Here is a 20,033-nt window from a genome sequence, read left to right as displayed (position 1 = left end):
TGGCTTTCAGTGCCTAACACGTACCCGGCAGAGAGGAAGTTGTTTGTCTTGAAATCTTTCCATGAGGGTTGCCCCTTGCCCATGACCCTGCATTTTAACCATGCACTACGTTATAACCCCCGCCGACAGCCTCCTCCCCACCCCAAGGTCACGAGGATACGGTCCTTGCTGGGATCATGGCGAGCGGATCATCGGACAGATGAGGAAGCTCAGAACCAATAAGCTGCACCTGTTTCCTCACAGACAAAGCTTCAGCCGCCAGACTTTCAGAGGGGGCCTGTGCCAGGCACCCCCAGGGAAGGAAGTGTGCAGGGAGTGGGAACTGCTGTGGCCCTACACCCAGCAAGGCACCCGTGGTATGTTCAATACCAGCCACGCAGAGGGTTGCAGGACGCCCCAGGACCCACTAAGGGCTCCCACGGGAGCCTATCCCTGAAAACTAGACAGATCCGAGTGCCCCTGCATTCCTCCAAGCACTCAGCAACTCAGCCCGTCAACAACACAGAACCAGCAATTAGGCTGCCCTGGCTTGGGGATTTCAGTGTTTATTAGGGAGCCCTTTCACAGGTCCACATCCGTTGGGAACAGTCTCCCAGAGCAAAGAAGAAAGCAAGGCTGGGGAGCAGCTGCTCCTGAGAGTCTGATTTGTTAAGGAGGTAGAGGCGCTACCCTCCAGGGGCTGCCCAGCGTCTCTGCTTTGTAGCTTGTCCCAGGGCTCCGTGAGCATGTGGGAACCATGGGTCTCAGCTGGCTGCTCCCCCAAGCAAGCTTCCATTTTCCAAGTCGGGAAATGGAATTTTCTGCCATGGGGAGGGGTGACAGAATGTGCAGGGTGAAATGTGTCACCTGCTGAGGCTGGGTGGACTTCCTGACAGCAGCCAGCAAGCATCCGTACCTGGCCACCAAGACAGAAGGACTTGGCACTGACTGGTGAAACTGACACGGACCTGCCAGATTGCCCCGCATGGCTGGGGCAGATCTGTCAGCGCTCGCTGGGCTCCCAGGGCCTCGCTCTGCTTTGCAAAGCCTCCTCTTCAGGAAGGCCAGAGAAATCCCTGCACTGAGGGGCAGGGGTAAGGGGTCCAGGCCAGCTCTTGCCTCCAGGTGCCACCTGTGGTCCTTAACAGCCTTCCAGGGTGCTCTGCTTTCACAGCTGAGTAACGGGCAAGGCTCCCCTGAAGTCCCTTGATTCCAACTCGACCCCATTCCAGCCTCCAGCTATGGGCAGGCAGTGACGCCTGTGATTGCCAGGACTTTGTGCAGGGCAGTGGTTCTTGTACAAACAGCACTACTCGGGGAAGCAGAGCGCCCAGGTGGGTGGGTCGCTATGCCGACTGCAGGAATCACTTGCACATCTTCTAAACAGAGATGCCAAAGCTTTGCCCTTCTGATTCCAACCCAGTGACTCCCAGTTAAATTTCCAGCGCTCTGAACATCTCTCTCCTGATCTGTGGAGTCACCTCGCAGTGACTGTTGGATGGGAGGAGCTGGAGTGTCACAGACTGTGACGGGCAGATAAGGTCTTTAGATGACTGCTGCCCTGCCTCCTTCCTTATTCTATCCTCGCCCCCATTCTCTCTCTCTCTCTCCTGCAACTCTACTTTCCACAGGGTAGTAAGTAGGAGGGACTTCAGAAAGTTTGTGCAAAATGGAATTAAAAGATGTTTATTGGGCCGGCGCCGCAGCTCACTAGGCTAATCCTCCGCCTTGTGGCGCCGGCACACCGGGTTCTAGTCCCAGTTGGGGCGCTGGATTCTGTCCCGGTTGCCCCTCTTCCAGGCCAGCTCTCTGCTGTGGCCAGGGAGTGCAGTGGAGGATGGCCCAGGTGCTTGGGCCCTGCACCCCATGGGAGACCAGGAAAAAGCACCTGGCTCCTGGCTCCTGCCATCGGATCAGCGCGGTGCGCCGGCCGCAGCGCGCCGGCCGCGGCGGTCATTGGAGGGTGAACCAACGGCAAAGGAAGACCTTTCTCTCTGTCTCTCTCTCACTGTCCACTCTGCCTGTCAAAAAAAATAAAAAAAAATAAATAAAAAAATAAAAAAGATGTTTATTGTAATGCAAAAAAATTGAAATCCATGCATTTTTTTTAAAAAAATCCACATTTTTCATGAACTTTAAACAAAAAAATTGAGAGGCAGAGATGGATAGACACAAACAGTAAGAAGGAGCTCTCCCCGATGTCTGTGATGAGCCAGGAGACAGGAGCCCAACCCAGGTCTCCATGTGGATGGCAGCAACCCAACTGGTTGAGACACCAGCTCTGCCTCCCAGGGTTTGTATCAGCCGCACACAGGAGCCAGGAATTCAAGCCCAGCACTCTGACATGGAAAACATGGCGTTCTAACTGGCATCTTAACCAACAGGTCAAATGCCCGCCCCTCTGTGAACTCTTTGAAGACCTCTGATATGTATGGATTCATCTCTGGCACTGAAAAAAACGTTATCTTGGAATTCCATTTCCCACAAGTCCCTTAGCTCCTACACAGCCCGTCTGCCTCCACACCCCGAGGTGTCAGTCAGTCAGAAACCTGAAAGACGAGGCAGCTCCCTCCCAAACAGACGGCCACCTGGGCTGCACAGAGTCCCTCAGACCCCCTCAGAGAGGCGCAGCCCCTCCCAAGGCCTGGGCCGCCTTCTTTCTGCAGTGGCCTCCTGCAGGCGACCACAGGGAAGGCAGCCCTGGCCGCTCCTGTCGCTTCTCCTGCTGTGGCTGCAGGCACGTGGCGGCTTTTCTGCCGCTTCCCTCTCCCGTCCCACCTCACCGCCGTGGGCCCAGCGAGACCTCCTCCCTAGGACGCATCCACAGGAGCCACAGCTGTGGTCTGAAATAGCCTTTATTTTGTAAACATCTGTGTTTAAAATAAACGAACCCTGCTCACTCACAATCCCTATGATAGACCCGAGACACAGCACGCAAGGTTTATCCGTCCCAGGGAGATGGCAGGGGCTCAGGAGCAGGTGGTGTGCCTGGGGATGGGCTGAGTCTCAAGCCAGCAGGTGTAGAGGCGGTGATGAAGACGCAGGCCGGAGCCTGCTCCCCAGTCTGGGCCTAGAGCCACTCCCCAGAGCCCCTCCTTGGACTGGGGTTTGGGGTAAGAGACCCACTCTGGGACTGGCAAGAACAGCTGCACCCCAAAATCCTCCTGCTCCCGGACTGTTCCCAGCTGTGGCTCTCCCAGAGAGGGCTCGTGAGTCCACACAGTCCCTACCCTATGTTTTGCCTTCCAGAACCCCTAGGGTCCAATCAAAATACAGTCCCTCTTCCAGGGGGGCAGGCGACTGGGAGAGAAAGACAACCCACTCTGGCCATCTCCAGGAAACCTGTTCCCGTCCATGGCGTGCGCCACACCCACTCTGCTGCCCCCGAGGTCCCTGGCTGAAGGTGAGACCCCCGCAGCCCCAGAGTGAGGCACCAGAGCTCTGGCTGGCAGACCTCAGGAGCCCACCATTTCTCACCGGGCAGCCCCTCCTGCCGCTATGCTGACCTATCCCCTCAGTTGGGGACTGACTTCCCCCTTGGACAGGGCAGGCAGGAAGGCTGGGGAAGCGACCCGCCACCCCTGTGTCGTGCCTGGAGTGGTACAGAAGGGCGTTCTTCTCCTGCACACCCGTATGTCCTGGGTTTTGGCCCTTGGTTGGAGAATGCTCCAAGCCGCATTCTTCCAGTTGCTTCCGGTCCCAGCCCTGCAGTGCAGCTGGGGAACAATGCTCTGACTTGTGTTCCTCCCGCCACCGGAAGGGCAAGGAAGGGCTCCTTCCAGCTGCTCTTGGGGGCTAAAGATGCTCCCTGCACACAGGAGTCAGGGGGAGGAGGCCTCGCCTGCCCCTCCCCCACCACAGGTGGCCTCAGTGCCCTTGGCAGACCCCTAGGCCAACTCGGGGCGACCAGGCAGGATGGGCACTTGGTCTTGAAGGCTGCAATCACAGCACCGAGCACTTCTATGCAGGGCCTCTCTCTCTCTCTCTCTCTCTCTCTCTCTCTCTCTCTTTCCTCTTCCCAGGCAAACCTTAAGGGCGGGAGACCCGGATCAGTGACTGAAGGCTGATGTGACTACTCCTGGGCTGGGGGATGCCCTCCTGACACGGGAAGAGAAGATGGGGCCAGGAGGCCCCGTGGCCACCATGTTGCCTGTGATAAGCCAAAGGCGGACCATGGCCTGTCCCTGCCCTTGCTCTGCCCCCCCAAACCTAGGAGCCCGACCTCAGAGGATCAGGGGCTCAGGGCTCTCCTTGCCCCTGTGGTACCCTCAGGCCTCTGTCCACACCTCTAAATTCAGGAGCCCAGGTGGGGAGAAGTCATGGACCCCGCCACACGGGAGGTAGAGAATGGAGGTGACTTTTTGTCTCTGCCACCCCTCACCATTGCCGTCTCTTCTCTGAAGCACCTGCCAGCGAGCTCAGGGGAGGCGGCCGGGCAGGCGGGCAGGCAAGCGTGTCCAGAGCTTGGGGGGGGGGGAGCAGGTGGAGGTAGGATGGCCAGGGCCTGAGGGCCAGCAGGTGGCATGCCCCCTGCAAGCCCCCCCACCCTGGCCCCATCCCGCCCATAGCACAGAAAACGGAAGAGGACAATGCACCCTGTAGCCTTCAGGCCCCCACGAAGCTGGGGGCTTCCCCCTGGATCAGGGGGTGCATCACCCCCCAGAGCCTACGCGCATTCCCTCCGACAGGGCTACAGTGAACGAGGAGGGAGGCACCTGCACCCACATTGGGGGGGCGGGGGCAGGAGAGACCAAGACACAAAACACTGGAGGGGAAGGGGATGGGAGAAGGGAGAGTGAGGAGGAGAAAGCAGAGCGGAGGAGACGGGGAGGAGCCTTGGCCGTGACTCCAGCCATGGCCCTTGCCCCTGGGGCGGCGAGACCCGCAGCTCAGCACAGCAGCGAGGAGTCAGAGCTGGCCTGGGGCTGGGGTCGCGGGCTGAGGGATGGCGAGGAGGCAACGACAGCGGGGCCGCATCTGCGCCAGGCGGGGGATGTTCAACAGGGTCGTCAGATGCCAGGACAGCGGCGTCGGGACAGGGGCCGGCCTCCCCAGCTGCCTGCAGGCCTCCCGCGGCAACGCGGTGCTCCATTCACGGCCCTCAGCACCAGCAGGTTTTAGAAGAGTTCGCTGGGCCCTCGGGCTTGCCCGCCTCCTCCAGCTCTGTCAGCGCCAGCTCGTGGCTGGCCCGGGTGCGGAGACCATCCAACTCCTTCCGGTGGGCCTGTAGCACCAGCTCGGTCAGCCGCGTGAAAGACTGGACAAGAGAGGGGCACGGCTGAGCCCAGCCTCCGCTCCGCGGCCCTGCAGCCACCGTGGGTGGGACCCTGTGGTCTGAGCCCTGCCCCCATGCGCCCCCACCTCCCGCGGACTCAGCCGGGACAGGGACAGGGCAGCGGGTCCCCCGGGGTGCTCACCTCTTTAATGTTGAGGTTGGTGCAGGCACTTGTTTCATAGAAGTCCATGCCGTACTCCCTGGCCAGCTGCGAGAGGGAAGGGCATTGATGAACGATGCAGGGAGGGGAGGCGGTGGGCACACCCCTGTGTCACTGCCCTCAGGGGCAGCTGTGCTGTGAGATGCTCAGAGCTGAGAGCTTGGGACAGGGGCTGGCAGAGTTGGGGGTGGGGAGAGAGATGCCCCACAAATACACCTCTCTGTTCTTTTAGCCCTGGCCACCACGCCCCAACACACACACACACACACAGAAACACAACCACTCACCAGGGGACAATGACATGGAACCATGGGGCAGTGTGGCGGATGAATGTAAAACAAAACAGAAAACAAACAAAAGCACGGGCTGTAGAGCCAGGCTTGAGTGCCAGGGCTGCCACCAGGCAAGTGGGTGACCTCTCTCCGTGGCCCCGGCCTCCTCTTTGTCAGCGGGGAGGGGATGAGAGTGTCCTTTCTCCCAGGCTGTGGCTCGGTTCCTGGGGACGGAGCGCATTGCCACACACACAGAGTGCCTACCATGCCGTGACTTCCAGTGGGGCTGGCCTTGATGTTCTCATGTATCATTAAATGAATCGAGGGTACTGCAAGCGCTAACGGGATGCTTGTACTGAGGAGGGAGACTGAGGCCCTCTGCGGGGTGGGGGGTGGGGGTGGGGGTGGCCTTTGTTGTGCAAACTCTCAGCTCTCCCTGCACTCCTGGACTGGCCCTCACCCTCGCTGCTGCCCGGCGGCTCCTCAGAGTTGGCACCTGAAGCCCCCTCCTCCTTGCTCAGGCAGGGGCCCTCCGTGCCTGTGGGTGTTGCAGGGCTCTGGCGGCTGGGCGGCTGGGTTCCAGCTCTCAGGGCTGGCCTCATGTGCCACGCAGGGTGCCAGGGGCACTCCACTTACCTGCTGCCCTTGCTCTCTGCCCACCTGCCGTTTCTGCTCTTCGTCGGCCTTATTCCCTATCAGGATCTTCTGCACGCCTTCCGGTGCGTACTAGGGACAGAGGACGGCACACCTGCAGCGAGGCTGCTCTCCCCACCCTTGCCCTGCACGGAGCTCGCGCCTGGGGACACGGTGGGCTGACTGGGCCCACCTGCTGGGCTCTCCCACCTGTAATGCTCCTCTGGAGTGGTTCCATTAATTCATTTACTTATTGATAATCTCAGTTACCCACCATTGACCATGATCTAAACTATTAAAAGGAAAATGCCAGAAATCAACAATTCATAAAGGTCTCCATTAGCTTTTATCACAGTATGTTGTCATAACTCTTCTGTTTCATATTACGTATCACTGTCCACCTTGCACTGTAAACTTTATCATGCGTAGGAAAAAAACACCAGATATACACAGGGTTTGGGAGCACCTGTGGCTGCAGGGGCCCCAGGGACCCTGGAACGTATCCTCTGCAGACATGGGGTGGGGGAGCTACTGTACCACGGCCAAACAAACCCACGAGTGCCATGGGGGGAAACTCAGGGTAGAAGACGCTGGCTAATGTTGGTGCTTCCCTGGGTTGGACAACTGGTACCCCATCTGGAAGGTAGCCTGGGCTGAAGATAAGAAACTGGGGACCCAGTGAGTCGCACCGGGTCGCCCACAGCTCCACAGTGGCTGTGCAGACTCAGGTCTGGACCCTGGTCTCGCCACTCTGGCTGGCTCTGGGATTTCAGGGTCAAGCTGGGAGTTAACTCATTCAGGACTTTGTGGCCATGGGGTCTGGTGAGGTGCGGAGCAGGAGGGCCTGGGGGCTCTGGGGTCTTTCTGTGACTTTCTCACCCAGAACTCTTCCTCTGGGGCTGTGCAAGGCAAGGTTTCCTGGGGAGGGGGTGGGGGCAGCTGCTTGTCCGTGCTGAGAACCCCAGCCCTCCCCAGAGACACCCTTTCCTCGTGGGGCAGGGCTCACGTACCTCGTCCACATCGCTGACCCACTTCATGATGTGCTGGTAAGAGCGCTCGCTGCTGATATCATAGACTAAAAATATCCCCTGAGTGAGAGAGAGGGAGGGAGGGAGAGGGAGAGATGGGGAGGTAGGCACCGACCGGGGCCACAGGGCCGGGGTGCCCAAAACACTCCACCTGCTCTTCCTTCCTGCTTAGCTGAATGAGACCCCCCTCAGCATCCAGAAACTTCCCCTTCTCTGGGACCCCAACAGCTGAGGCTCCCAGGCCTGTCTCTGGACCCTCTGAAGACGGAAGGCGCCCCGTGCTTTGGCCCAGGTAGAGGGAGGAAGCTAGGGGCACGGGCCAGGGCCTGACTATACCAAGTGTTCTGTGAAGAACTAAGGAATGAATGGAAAATGGCCCCCAGGGCACCCCTTCCGCCTACCCTGCCCCTCCTTGGCAGCAAGCTGTCCGAGGGCCCTGTCTTGGTGGCTGCTGGCACAGACACCTCAAACCCCAGCGCTGGGAGTGTGGGTGGTGGCTTCCCACCTCTACACCCTGGAAACGGTGGCTCACCTGGGCCCGCCGATAGTACTGCTTGGTGATGGTCTGATACCTCTCCTGGCCCGCTGTGTCCCTGCGGGAGAAAGCCAGTCCCTCAGTGGAGGGAGCCAGGACCAGGGGTGCACGCAGGGGTCAGGGGAGCAGGTGCTGGGTGACTCTGTGCCCGTGCAGGAAAAACTGGGGAGTGTCAGACGAAAGCTCACAGCTCTGATCCCCAGGGATCCAGGCACCCCTGACTGCGAAGACGGCGGAGTCTAACCCAAACACCCTGCATGCTCCCAAATCCAAAACCTCCTGAGCACCGACATGACGCCGCAACAGGAAGATTCCACGCCGTGAAACGTTGTTCCATGCACAAAGTCACTTGCAATACTGTGTGTGATTCCCTTTGGGCTATGTGGGTAAGGTGTATATGAGATACGTTATCTCAGCAGGTACAAGGCTACTTCAACATTTGTGGAAAGACGGAATGAAGAGATAAGGTGTATTTTCCATGAAGTTTTTGAAGCACCCTCAGAGATGCAAGTATCCCACAATCCGAAAAAATCCAAAACTTCAGGTCTCAGGCATTTTAGACAGGATACTCAACATGCACCTGCACTAGGAACCGTAATCCTGAGCCTTGGACAGCGTGGCTGTGGTGGACAGACTTGGGAGTGGACTGGGGCGATGATGCTACACCCCCGACCTTGTGGGATGGCTCAGGGCCCGGTCCACACAAGTCCAGGCCTGGAGGACAGCTCTGAACGCTGGCATAAGCAGTGCGTCCAACACTTCCGCACGGGAGAGCCACACCGCCCCCCTGTGGCTTCTTGTGGGAACCGCACCATGTGTCCCCCCTACATGGTGGGGTGGAGCCCTCCCTCCCTTCTTCCCACAGTGTGGCCTGGGTCAACGGTACAGCCTAATTGTAAGACAAACCCACAGCGATTTGTTTCTTAATCCCTTCTAATTTCTGCCTTTCGGTGACTCGTGGTCAGTCCTACACAGTTTCTTAAGAAGGGCTCAGTGGTTAGGGCACATAGGAGAGCCGTCTTCCCCTCATTCCAGGCGTCCCACGGGGTTTTGCACACAGCGTGGCCGGTGGCAGCAGAGGGGCAGGGTCCTTCCCCTCCCACGCAACTCACCAAATCTGTATCCTCACTTTGATGCCGTCTACCTCGATGGTCTTCATCTTAAAGTCCACCCCTGCAGAAGAAGAGGGAAAGGTGAGGAAAGCCCCTGCTGAGGCCTGAGTGGGAGGGGCCCCAGGCACTCACTCTCTCCGAGAGCGTCTCTAGGTTTCACGTGCGCGGAGGGGGCCTGTGGCAGGGCCTTCTTTAGCTATAGACTGATTCACAGTGCTGGCCAGAGCTTTGCATGGGGCTCCCCTTCCTGCAGCTTCCTGAGCTGCAAGTTGCTAGCAGTAAAGGTTTGGGGGTGCCAGGAGGTGGGGTGAGAAGGGGGACCCCATGAAGAGGTCTTCCAAAAGTTCATGGAGAGGAGTACTATGGGGACCGGCGCTGTGGTGTAGCAAGTAAAGCTGCCACCTGCAGTGCTGGCATCCCATATGGCACCAGTTTGTGTCCCAGCTGCTCCACTTCCGATCCAGCTCTCTGCTGTGGCCTGGGAAAGCAGTAGAAGATGGCCCAAGTCCTTGGGCCCCTGCACCCACGTGGGAGACCTGGAGGAAGCTCCTGGCTCCTGGCTCCAGATCGGCCCAGCTCTGGCCGTTGTTGTGGCCATTTGGGGAGTGAACCAGTGGATGGAAGACCTCTCTCTCTCTTTCTAACTCTGTCTTTCAAATAAATAAATCTTTTTTTTTTTTAAAAAAAAGGTATTCTATGAAAAACCTACATAAGGTTTTCAAAAAAATTTTTTGCACCAAAATAAACTTACCTGCTAATTCTGTTTTTCCACAGGCTTTTTGACGCACATACTTTCAGCATGGCCTCGCTTAGGCCCCAGATGTGTCTCCTCGTACTTGAAGGCCCCTTCTTCCTACCTCTGGAGCTGTTTGTGTTTGTTACGCCCCAGGAACAACAGCCCACCACGTTTGCCTGGGCTCTGTCTCCCTCTCATTAGTGAGCAGAAGGGGTTGTGGTGCTGTCGTGCTGAAGGCAAGGCACAGCCCTGGGCAGGGGGGACTGTTTAACCCCTCCATGTGCACGACCCAGCCCTTGGCTCGAGAAGAGGCCCGGCACGCCTCTGCTGTTGTTCACCCCTTCTTACTGCAGGAGGCGCTGTTGTCAACTACAAGGAGCCTGGGCACTCTGCAGGCAGGCCTGAGCTTGAATCCCCACGGCGACTTAGTCCATACAAGGGAACTTCAAAACGTGAAGATAAGCGTAGGGGCAGGCACTCAGCCTACCAAGAACGCCTGTGAGGACAGCACGTCCCGTATCAGAGCGCCTGGGTTTGATTCCTGGCTCTGGCTCCTGGTTTCAGCTTCCTGCTAAGACACACCTTGGGTCCTTGCCACACATGTGGGAAACTTGGATCAAATTCTCATCTCCTGACTTCTGCCTGGCTCAGTCCCAGGCACCTGGGGAGTGAACCAGAAGATCCGGGCTCTTTCTCCCTACGTGTCCCTGTCTCTCTCTCTCCTCTCAATATATATATTTTGACAGGCAGAGTAGACAGTGAGAGAGAGAGACAGAGAGAAAGGTCTTCCTTTGCCGTTGGTTCACCCTCCAATGGCCGCCGCGGCCGGTGCACCACGCTGATCCGATGGCAGGAGCCAGGTACTTATCCTGGTCTCCCATGCGGGTGCAGGGCCCAAGCACTTGGGCCATCCTACACTGCACTCCCTGGCCACAGCAGAGAGCTGGCCTGGAAGAGGGGCAACCGGGACAGAATCTGGCGCCCCGACCGGGACTAGAACCCGGTGTGCCGGCGACACAAGGCGGAGGATTAGCCTAGTGAGCCGTGGCGCTGGCCAATAATTTTTGTAACAAGATGTTTATTTTGTCATGGAACATGTTGAAATGCATACATAGTTCTTTCATAATATACACTTTCTGAAAGACCTCTCATATGCATGGATTTCAGCAATTGTTGGCACCAAAATCAGCTTAGCTTTTAATTCCATCTCCCATAAACTTTCTCAAGCACCCCTGTACTCTGGGCACCTAGCTTCTCCGAGCCTCCTTTTCATCATCAATCAAAACCAGGGAGATCCACAGTCCTCTGAGAGAGTTGCTGAGAAATCAAGGGCGGCCCCGCGGCTGGTACAGTCAACCATAGCCGTCATCAGAACCTGGGACAGCGCCTGCTACACAACAGGTGCTCCTGGGTGACCACCGAGTGACCGGTGCAGAGGCAGCGGCCCGGCATGGTGCTGGGGTAGACCTAAGAGACACACAGGTCTCAGCTTCATCCGCCCAAGGGTTTGCCACGAGACAGGGGAGGCTCGAGGGACCCCTGCAAGCCAGCCCAGGGTGGAAACACACGTGTGAGAATTTGCAGTAAGACGTCAGCTCCACCAGCAGCACACAGGCTGGATTCTGATGTTGGCAGAGAACTGTGGGTGATGCCTCTGCCAGCGTGCCCCCTCCGCAGCCCTAACTGTGGCCAGGTGCTGGGCCCAGTGACTCAGGAGCTATGTCTACCCAGTGATTCAAGAAGAAGTCTTAATGCATTCTCTGGAGGCAGGTCAGGAGTGGGTATCACTCCAGGGTTTCAGGTGGGAACAGCAGGAAGGCACTGCTGGCCTGCTCAGCGGCCCCCAGAAAGTCCAGCCTTCCCCACGCCATGGCCTTTCTATGTTGCATCACTGCTTTGCCACATGGGGAACCCACCTCCCTCATCCATCCCATCCCCAGCTGTCCACAAACGCAGAACCGTTCAACTCCATCTCCTCCCTCCCACCATGGAGACCAAATCATCATTTAATTAGCAGGGAGGAAAAGATTCAGAACAGAGGACCTGAACCAAGTGGGGCTGGTCAGGTGTGAGTCATCGCTCCGTTGCCCAAGCTGATTCACATCTCCTGAGCTGTCCTCCAGATGGGCAAAGCTGGGCAGCCATTCCTCCATGCTCGCAGAGGAAGAGAAGAGCAAGGGGAGGGGGAGGGCGCCTGGCCTCGGTGGGAGGCCAAATCCTGCCTTCTCCCTCCCTGGACAAACAGTAATTTGCTTCCCCTCAATACCTGGCATAGAAGGGAATCAAGAAATTCCTGTTGCGTCACAGTCCAGTGCCTCCTTCCAAGGAGAACCAGAGATTTTGTTGGTTTTATATTTAACCCAACTGCTCTTGGCTCAGCCTAACCAGGCCGGTCAAGAACAGTGCCTTAGGTAGAGAGCAGTGCTCTCTGCCCTGACAGAGCTTACTAGAAAGGAAACCCAGGCCCAGACTGGTCAACAACTAGCCCGAGGCTGGCACAGCACACGGCAGCACCTGCTACACCTTACACAGCTGCCTGGGACACGGAGGTGCTCGTAGCTTCCTGGTGCTCTGTGGCTCCACCCCACACTTAAGGGGATGTTTTCCCTGTGACAGAAGACAGGAGGCAGGGAGGACAGGGCTGGACAGCAGGCACCAACTACACTGTTAGGGACACCTGGCCTTTGGGTTCTGCTCCCCGCACCCCAACTTTTTTTTAAATCCTAAATAATTTTTTAGTTTCTTTTTTTTAAAAAAATATTTATTTATTTGAAAAGCAGAAAGAGAGAGAGATCCTCCACCTACAGGTTCCCTCCCCAGGTGGCCACAACACAGGAGCCTGGAACTTTAGCCGGCTCTCCCACATAGGCCGCAGGGGCCCAAGCATTTGGGCCTTGTTCCATTGCTTTCCCAGGTGCATTTGACAGGGAGCTGGATCAGAGGTTGAGCAACTGGGACTCGAACCAGTGTCCACATGGGATGCTGGCGCCGCAGGCAGTGGCTTAACCTGCTGTGCTACAATGCCTGTGCCCTTCCCTGACCATGGCTGGGCAGTTATGGGGCTCAAAGCGCTGCCAGACACCTCACTAAGGCCCTCAAATTTAACAAGTGTGAGAAGTAAAATGTGGGGCCAGCGCTGTGGCGTAGTGGGTAAAGCCGCTGCCTCTCAGTGCTGGCATCCTATATGGGTGCCGGTTCGAGTCCTGGCTGCTCCACTTCTGATCCAGCTCTGCTATGGCCTGGGGAAGCAGTAGAAGATGGCCCAAGTCTTTGGGGCCCCTGCACCCGTGTGAAAGATCTGGAAGAAGTTCCCGGCTTGGCTTACCTCTGGCCATTGCCGCCATCTGGGGAGCGATCCAGTGGATGGAAGCTCACTTGTTCTCTCTCTTGCTCTCTCTCTCTGCCTCTCTGTAACTTTGCCTTTCAAATAAATAAATAAATCTTAAAAAAGAAGAAAAATGCTTCCATTTTGGCTGTTCATAGGACATTCATACAAGGAACTTCAAAATATTTACAGACAAATGGAACTAGACAAGAAGTTTATTTTGAAGCCAAAAAAGAAAAAAAAAAACCCAAGAAGCATAGATTTTTCACAATATGCTTTTTTCCATGAACTTGTCGAAGACCCCTTGCAAGGATGGAAGAAACAGTGCTGAGTCTGTTTGCTTAAGAAGCCCCCCTGCCCTTGCCCTCCTTTTGAAATAATAATAATGATAATTTTAAAAAGTCAGCGACTCCAGGAGCTCCAGCAGGAATGTACCCCTTCCATTCTGTTCCCACGTACCCTGGCCCTCAGTACCCAGTGCCTATCCTGGCTCCTTCTCTCTCTCTGCCTGGTTGCTGGGCTCTGCAGGACCAACTCACATGCTGGTGGTCTGACCTGGTTCCCTCCTGCCTTCTCACCGCCACAGGCACCGAGGTTGCTCAGCACACTGCTGATCCAGACGTGTGTGCACCAGCACCCGCCCACAGCCACCGTCCTGGCTGCTGCAGGCAGGCCCTGCGGTGATGCCCACACCTGCTCAAGTCTGTGAACTACTTGCAGCCCCAGGCTCTGCACCTGCAGCATCAAGAGCTGTAACAGACTTGTTCTCTATCCCAAGGTGCACTTGGTGGCTCCTTGGCTACTGCATCACTGGGGTAGTTTGTTAAAAATGGTGGCAGGGGGCTGGCACTGTGGCAGAATGGGTAAAGTCGCCGCCTGCAGTGCCGGCATCCTATATGATCACAGGTTCAAATCCCAGCTGCTCCTCTTCCAATCCAGCTCTCTGCTGTGGCCTGGGAAAGCAGTAGAAGATGGCCCAAGTGCTTGGGCCCCTGCACCCACATGGGAGACCCGGAAGAAGCTCCTGGCTCCTGGCTTTGGATCATCGCAGCTCTGAGTGAACCAGTGGATGGAATACCTCTCTCTCTAGCTCTCCCCCTCTCTCTCTGTCTCTGCCTCTCTGCCACCCCACTCTTTTCCTGAAAAATCCCTATGTTATGCTTTACTAGTGGGTCTAATCGTTTTTTTTTAAAGTCCTTGCTTTCTTTGAAGAGCTGCTTTGGACACAATCATGCAAGGCTAGCCTGATCCCAAGCCCCTCCCATGGGCACCTGTCTCACGGGCATCAGCGCTGCCCAGTTCTTCCCTACCCAATCCAGAGAAGTGTCCCAGACCCCCAGTCTTGGAGGGAGGGCTGAGCCAGCCTGCCTCCTACTGACTGCTACGAAAGCCTTCCTCATCTTAAAAAACTGACACCACAGATTATTTTGGGGTGCAATGGGCAGTCCCACGTAGACCTGCTGACTCGTCATTTGAGAGGTGGGTCCAGGAAGCTGTTTTCCACAGCATTGTCTTGTGATTTTCAGATAAAGAAAAGCTTGAGAGCTGCAGTGTAGTGGCCTTGGAGTCAAAAAGAGCGGAGTCCCAGTCCTGGTGAAGGTGCTTGCTGTGTGATTTTCTTTTTTTTAAGTTTTTTTATTATTTGAAAGGCAGAGTTACAGAGAGGCAGAAGCAGAGAGAGAGAGAGAGAGAGAGAGAGAGAGAGAGAAATCTTCCATCTGCTGGTTCACTTCCTAAATGGATGCAATGGTGGGAGCTGGGCCAGGACTTGTATGAAGCCAGGCGCCAGGAGCTTCTTCCTGGTCTCCCACACGGGTGCAGGGGCCCAAGAACTTGGGCTATTTTCTACTGCTTTCCCAGGCCACAGCAGAGAGCTGGATCGGAAGTGGAGCAGCCGGGACTGGAACCAGCACCCACTGGGACGCTGGCACTGCAGGAGGCGGCTTTACCGGCTACTCCACAGCGCTGGCCCTTTGCTGGCCCTTTGCTGTGTGACTTTGTGCAAGTTAGCTTTTCCCAGCTTCAGCTTTCTTATCCATAGAAGGAGTCCATCAGTGACTTCCTCCAGGTCGGTGTGAGATATAAACCAAACCGGGACGTGAGCACCTGCCACGCTGTAGTTCTCTCCCTCCAGCTTACCCTCTGCTCAGTAGAGGCTTCCTAGGGATCGGGCGGCAAAACATACCCAAGAAACCCTTGCTGAAGATAGGATGACGCTGTCCAGTCCTCTGCCACCCACCGTCCTTTGCAGCTACCAGTGACATCGGCCTCAGCAGGGAGCTTGTTAGAGATGCAAATTCCCAGGGTGCCCCAAGCCCACTGAATCCTAGGCACACTGAAGTTTGAGAACCTCATCCAGCCCATCTCTAAGCACAGCCGCACCTTAGCTAAGGGATCCCACGCCCTCAGTTCTTACGCCAGCTCTGTGAAGCAGGTGTGCATGGGTACCATCATCATCACGGGGCACAGAGAGGCACAGAAACCCATACCCTACTGCTGAGCCTGGAGCTGGAAAGCCAGTCTTAAAACCCACCCAGGGTGCTCTTCATTCAATGAGTGGTTCCCCAATGCTTCGGAGCTGAGGAATCTTCTATCTTTCTCAACAGCCCATACCTATCCTGATGGTTGAGGTGGGGACACAAGGGGAGCAGGCCCACTTTGCTGTAGTCTGAATGTTTGTGTCTCCCCAAAATCAGTGTATTGAAACAATGCCCTGCCTGTGCCGCGGCTCACTAGGCTAATCCTCTGCCTGCGGTGCCGGCACCCCGGGTTCTAGTGCCGGTTGGGGCGCTGGATTCTGTCCCGGTTGCCCCTCTTCCAGGCCAGCTCTCTGCTGTGGCCCGGGAGTGCAGTGGAGGATGGCCCAGGTCCTTGGGCCCTGCACCTGCATGGGAGACCAGGAGAAGCACCTGCCTCCTGGCTTCGGATCAGCGTTGTGCGCCAGTCGCAGTGCGCCGGCCGCACCGGCCATTGTGGGGTGAACCAACGGAAAAAAGGAAGACCTTTCTCTCTGTCTCTCTCTCTCACTGTCTACTCTGCCTGTCAAAAAAAAAAAAAAAAAAAAAAAAAAAGAAAGAAAGAAAGAAAGAAAGAAAGAAAGAAAGAAAGAAAGAAAGAAACAAGGCCCCACGTGGCGATGTGTGGAGGTGGGGTCTTTGGGAGGTGGTCTGGTCCTGAGGGCGGAGCCTTCGTGGGTGGGGTCAGTGTCCCTGTATCCAGGGGGCCTGCTGCAGGTGGCAGGCACCCTCTGGCCTGTCGTGGTGAGGACACAGCTCGAAGGCACCTCTCTGTGGCCCAGGGCGAGCACTCAGCTGACACGGAATCTGCTGGCACCTTGATCCTGCGCCGAGAGCAGTACATTTCTGTTGTTTACGGATGACTCACTGTACGGTATTGTGTCATAGCAGCCCTAGCTGACTGAGACACCCACTAGAACCTATTTTCGGGGAACTCCGTGCTCCTTGAGTTCAAGTGCATGATTGCAGCCAGGCCGGATTCATCTCGCTGACAATGCCTTCACATGCATTGTACCTTCCTTTCCTGGTACAGAGAGGCACAGCTGCAGAGAGAAGCAGTGAGCACCTCACCTCTGCACAGCTGCAGCGGAGGTTTCGGAGACCCTGGGAAAGCCAGAACCCATCGGACACACCCCTCGGGCTGCCTGCCTCACCTGGCCCCGTTTCTGGCTAATGCTGCTCAGCCCCGAGCCCCGTATTGTGGAAGCAGGGCCAGGTGCAGTGTGTTCTCTATGGAGAAGCAGCCCCTGACTGCACCAGTGACTCACAAGGCATGCAGCTGGGGCCAGGCAGATCAGAGGGGACTGTTCAGCTTGCAACAAAAGGAATATGAGGCCAACAGATGTGCACAGAGAAGCAACCAGGCCGAAGGCAATGCATATGCCTGCTGGAGTTGGGTCTGGGTCGCTGGATCCTTGCATAGCCACCAATCCAGACCAGACAGACACCAAGGTCAGCTCATGGTATCCTCAGCCACTTTGAGTCCTGGTTGCTCGGCTTCCGATCCAGCCCCCCGCTAATGTGCCTGGGAAAAGCAGCAGAAAATGGCCCAAGGGTTTGGTTTCCTACCACTCATGTGGGAGACCAGGATGAAGTTCCAACCTCCTAGCTTCAGCCTGGCCCCAGCCTGGCCATTCTAGCCATCTGGGGGAGTGAACCAGCGCATGGAAAAGCTCTCTCTCTCTCTAACTGCCTTTCTTTTCTTTTTTCTTTTTCTTTTTTTTTTCTTTTTTCTTTTCTTTTTTTTTTTTTTTTTTTTTGACAGGCAGAGTGGACAGTGAGAAAGAGAGACAGAGAGAAAGGTCTTCCTTTTCCGTTGGTTCACCCCACAGTGGCCGCTGCGGCCTGCTCGCTGTGGCCGGTGCACTGCACTGATCTGAAGCCAGGAGCCAGGTGCTTCCCCTGGTCTCCCATGCGAGTGCAGGGCCCAAGCACTTGGGCCACAGCAGAGAGCTGGACTGGAAGAGGGGCAACCGGGACAGAATCCGGCGCCCCGACCGGGACTAGAACCTGGGCTGCTGGCGCTAGCCTCTAACTGCCTTTCAAATAAACAAATAAATCTTAAAAAAAAATTCACAGCCTGAGACTGTCCACTGCCATCCAACGGCTCCCCCACACTGGTGGCAAGATGCTGCCCCCACCAGGAGTGGGAGGAAGGACACTGCTAAACCAGCATCCCCAGCGTCCACCTGCCTCTCAGCTTTCGTCTGCCAGCCCCAGCTAGGCACCACGCACTTAAGGGGCAGAGAATATATTTTGTGTTTGACAATGTGTTTTGGTTCTTCAGTCACCTGTTTGCCTGCCTCGATGCTGCCACCGTGCCAGGCCCAGGATGGCAATTCCAGGAGTGGAATCCCCCTGCCCCAGGGAGCAGGTGCAGCAGTGGGGGAGGGGTGCCATCTGATGCCGCACAGACATGGACAAGCAAAACTGAGTTGTGCCAGAGCCAGGCCCTGCTACGCCTGCGGGTGGAGCTGCTCTCACCAGGCAGCTGCCTCTCGCTCTTCCTGCTATGTTCTGATCTTGTGCTCGCTGTCCCCCTGACACAACCCCGGAGACAGCGGGGCCACAACAGGAGCCCTGGTAGGAACTGAAAAGCCCTCCTTTCAGCACCAGCGGCGAGGGCAGGAGAGCTGGCCTGGCACTCACCTGGCTCCTAAGGTATCTCGTGTCGGGTAAGAAAATAGGCAAGAGTTCATTGCCTGCCCCTGGTGGCAAAGGAGTTGCACATCCAGGCAAAATAGCACATCTTTCACGGCTGTCTGCCTCCACAGCAAGCCCACGCAGCACGGGGGAAGTGCAGCTCGACGAACAATGGCACATTAGGACCAAGACAGGTGGGGGGGTGTTCTGGTGTCACCTGGGACACCTGCTTCCCCCGCTGGAGTGCCCTGGTCCAAGTCCCAGCTCCACTTCCAATTCTAGCTTCCTGCCAGAGTGCATTCTGGGAAGCAGCAGGTGGATGACTCAAGTGCTGGAGCCCCTGCCATCCACATCCATATGGGAGACCTGAACTGGGTTCCCGGCTCCTGGCTGCAGCCTAGCCCAGCCCTGGCTGTTGTGGGAATCTGGCGAGTGAACCAGCAGATGGAAGATCTCTGTCTGCCTCTGTCTCTGTCTCTCTCTGCCTTTCAAATGAAATGAAAATAAATAAGAATTTAAAAAAGAACATGATGGAAGTTCAGAATTTGGAATAACCCGTGTGGTCCTGGGAAAATCCCTTCGGGTCTCTTGGCTACACCTTCCTCGCCTGTTATCTGGGGTGACAATCCCTGATGTCACAGTCCTGTGAGAGTGATGACAAGTATGAAACCTGGAACTCAGGGCCAGGCGCAAGGAGCTCTGTTAACACCTCCTGCAGTCACTGTCGGTCCCTCTTGGGGAACATGAGTCACAGCTTGAGGCATGGAAAGAGCTCCAGGAAGAGGAGGGGGCTCGTGCAGGGGACAGGAAGGAGGGGGACAGGGAGGTGAGGCTGGAACGGTTCAACAGGAAGAGAAAATGCCACCCACCTGGAGCCCAGCCAGCCTCCCAGAGTCAGCCCACAGCCTGAATTCTGGTAAGGGCAGGGTGTGCCCATGGTGGGGGCAGCACCTGTCGCCCTCCGGCCAGCCTCTCGAGGGTCAATGTCAGGTGCCAGTTTGCCTGCCTGCCAAGGGCCACACACTTCAGTGGAAACAGCACTGCCCCAGGGTGCCAAGCGTTATCTATGTGATCAGCCGTGGCCTGGAGGACCGGTAGGGTGACCTGAACCTTTTCCTTGGCAATCAGACTCCACCAGGGGGAACAACTTAATACACCCGAAACCCAAGGCAGACACCCAATCTGCGTGGTCCTGCTAGCTCCAGTTACCAAGCACGAGGCCCAGGAATGTCCCCACCTCCCTGCCCCAGCCACGGGTGAGAAACCAGCATGGGCCAGACAGGTGGAGCTCCCATGGGCTGTAGCAGGAGGTCATGGCCACAGAGGTCACTCCTGAGCAACACCCAATGAGCTCTGGGAAAAAGTAGACCCTGGGGGATGTGACTGCCTGGTTGTGCTGCCCCAGACAAGCACCCCAGCAATCCCCACTTCAAAACCTCTTCTTTTTTTTTTTTTTAGATTTTATTTATTTATTTGAAAGGTAGAGTTACAGACAGTGAGAGGGAGAAGCAGAGAGAGGTCGGTCTTCCATCCGTTGGTTCACTCCAAATGGCTACAATGGCCAGAACAGCACAGATCTGAAGCCAGGAGCCAGGTGCTTCTTCCGGGTCTCCCATGTGGGTGCAGGGGCCCAAACACTTGGACCATCTTCTACTGCTTTCCCAGGCCATAACAGAGAGCTGGATTGAAAGAGGAGCAGCTGGGACTTGAACCGGTGCCCATATGGGATGCCGGTGCTGTAGGCAGAGGATTAACCTACTGCACCATGGCACTGGCCCCCCAAACCCCTTCTTGTAGCCAGAAGAGATCAGGGAACCAA

General features: G+C 56.4%; 1 protein-coding gene and 1 long non-coding RNA gene across 3 annotated transcripts in view; one reads left to right on the top strand and one right to left on the bottom strand.

The window, feature by feature from the left end:
- Positions 1 to 2,816: 2,816 nt before the first annotated feature.
- Positions 2,817 to 20,033, bottom strand: part of RAB15 (RAB15, member RAS oncogene family) — a 26,151-nt gene continuing 8,934 nt past the window's right edge. The window contains exons 2-8 of one of the 2 annotated variants that reach the window (XM_070065035.2): positions 13,056 to 13,150; positions 8,995 to 9,055; positions 7,880 to 7,940; positions 7,330 to 7,407; positions 6,323 to 6,412; positions 5,397 to 5,462; positions 2,817 to 5,236 (exon numbers count right to left, since the gene is read on the bottom strand). In XM_070065035.2, coding sequence (XP_069921136.2) covers positions 5,081 to 5,236; positions 5,397 to 5,462; positions 6,323 to 6,412; positions 7,330 to 7,407; positions 7,880 to 7,940; positions 8,995 to 9,055; positions 13,056 to 13,074 — 531 coding nt within the window. In that variant the 5' untranslated portion in view covers positions 13,075 to 13,150 and the 3' untranslated portion in view covers positions 2,817 to 5,080. The remainder of the gene's footprint in view (positions 5,237 to 5,396; positions 5,463 to 6,322; positions 6,413 to 7,329; positions 7,408 to 7,879; positions 7,941 to 8,994; positions 9,056 to 13,055; positions 13,151 to 20,033) is intronic. The other variant, XM_017339024.4, reaches the window with a different exon arrangement.
- LOC149120051 (uncharacterized) lies at positions 8,918 to 10,879 on the top strand. Its single transcript, XR_016226414.1, has 2 exons — positions 8,918 to 9,075; positions 9,769 to 10,879. It is a non-coding gene; the product is annotated as an uncharacterized LOC149120051 (long non-coding RNA).

Source organism: Oryctolagus cuniculus, chromosome 20 (genome assembly GCF_051225735.1).
Source record: "Oryctolagus cuniculus isolate XC-2025 breed Fujian yellow rabbit chromosome 20, ASM5122573v1, whole genome shotgun sequence".
Lineage (NCBI taxonomy): Eukaryota > Metazoa > Chordata > Mammalia > Lagomorpha > Leporidae > Oryctolagus > Oryctolagus cuniculus.
The sequence above is the reverse complement of the archived record's forward strand: the minus strand, read 5'-3'. Positions and strand labels throughout refer to the sequence as shown.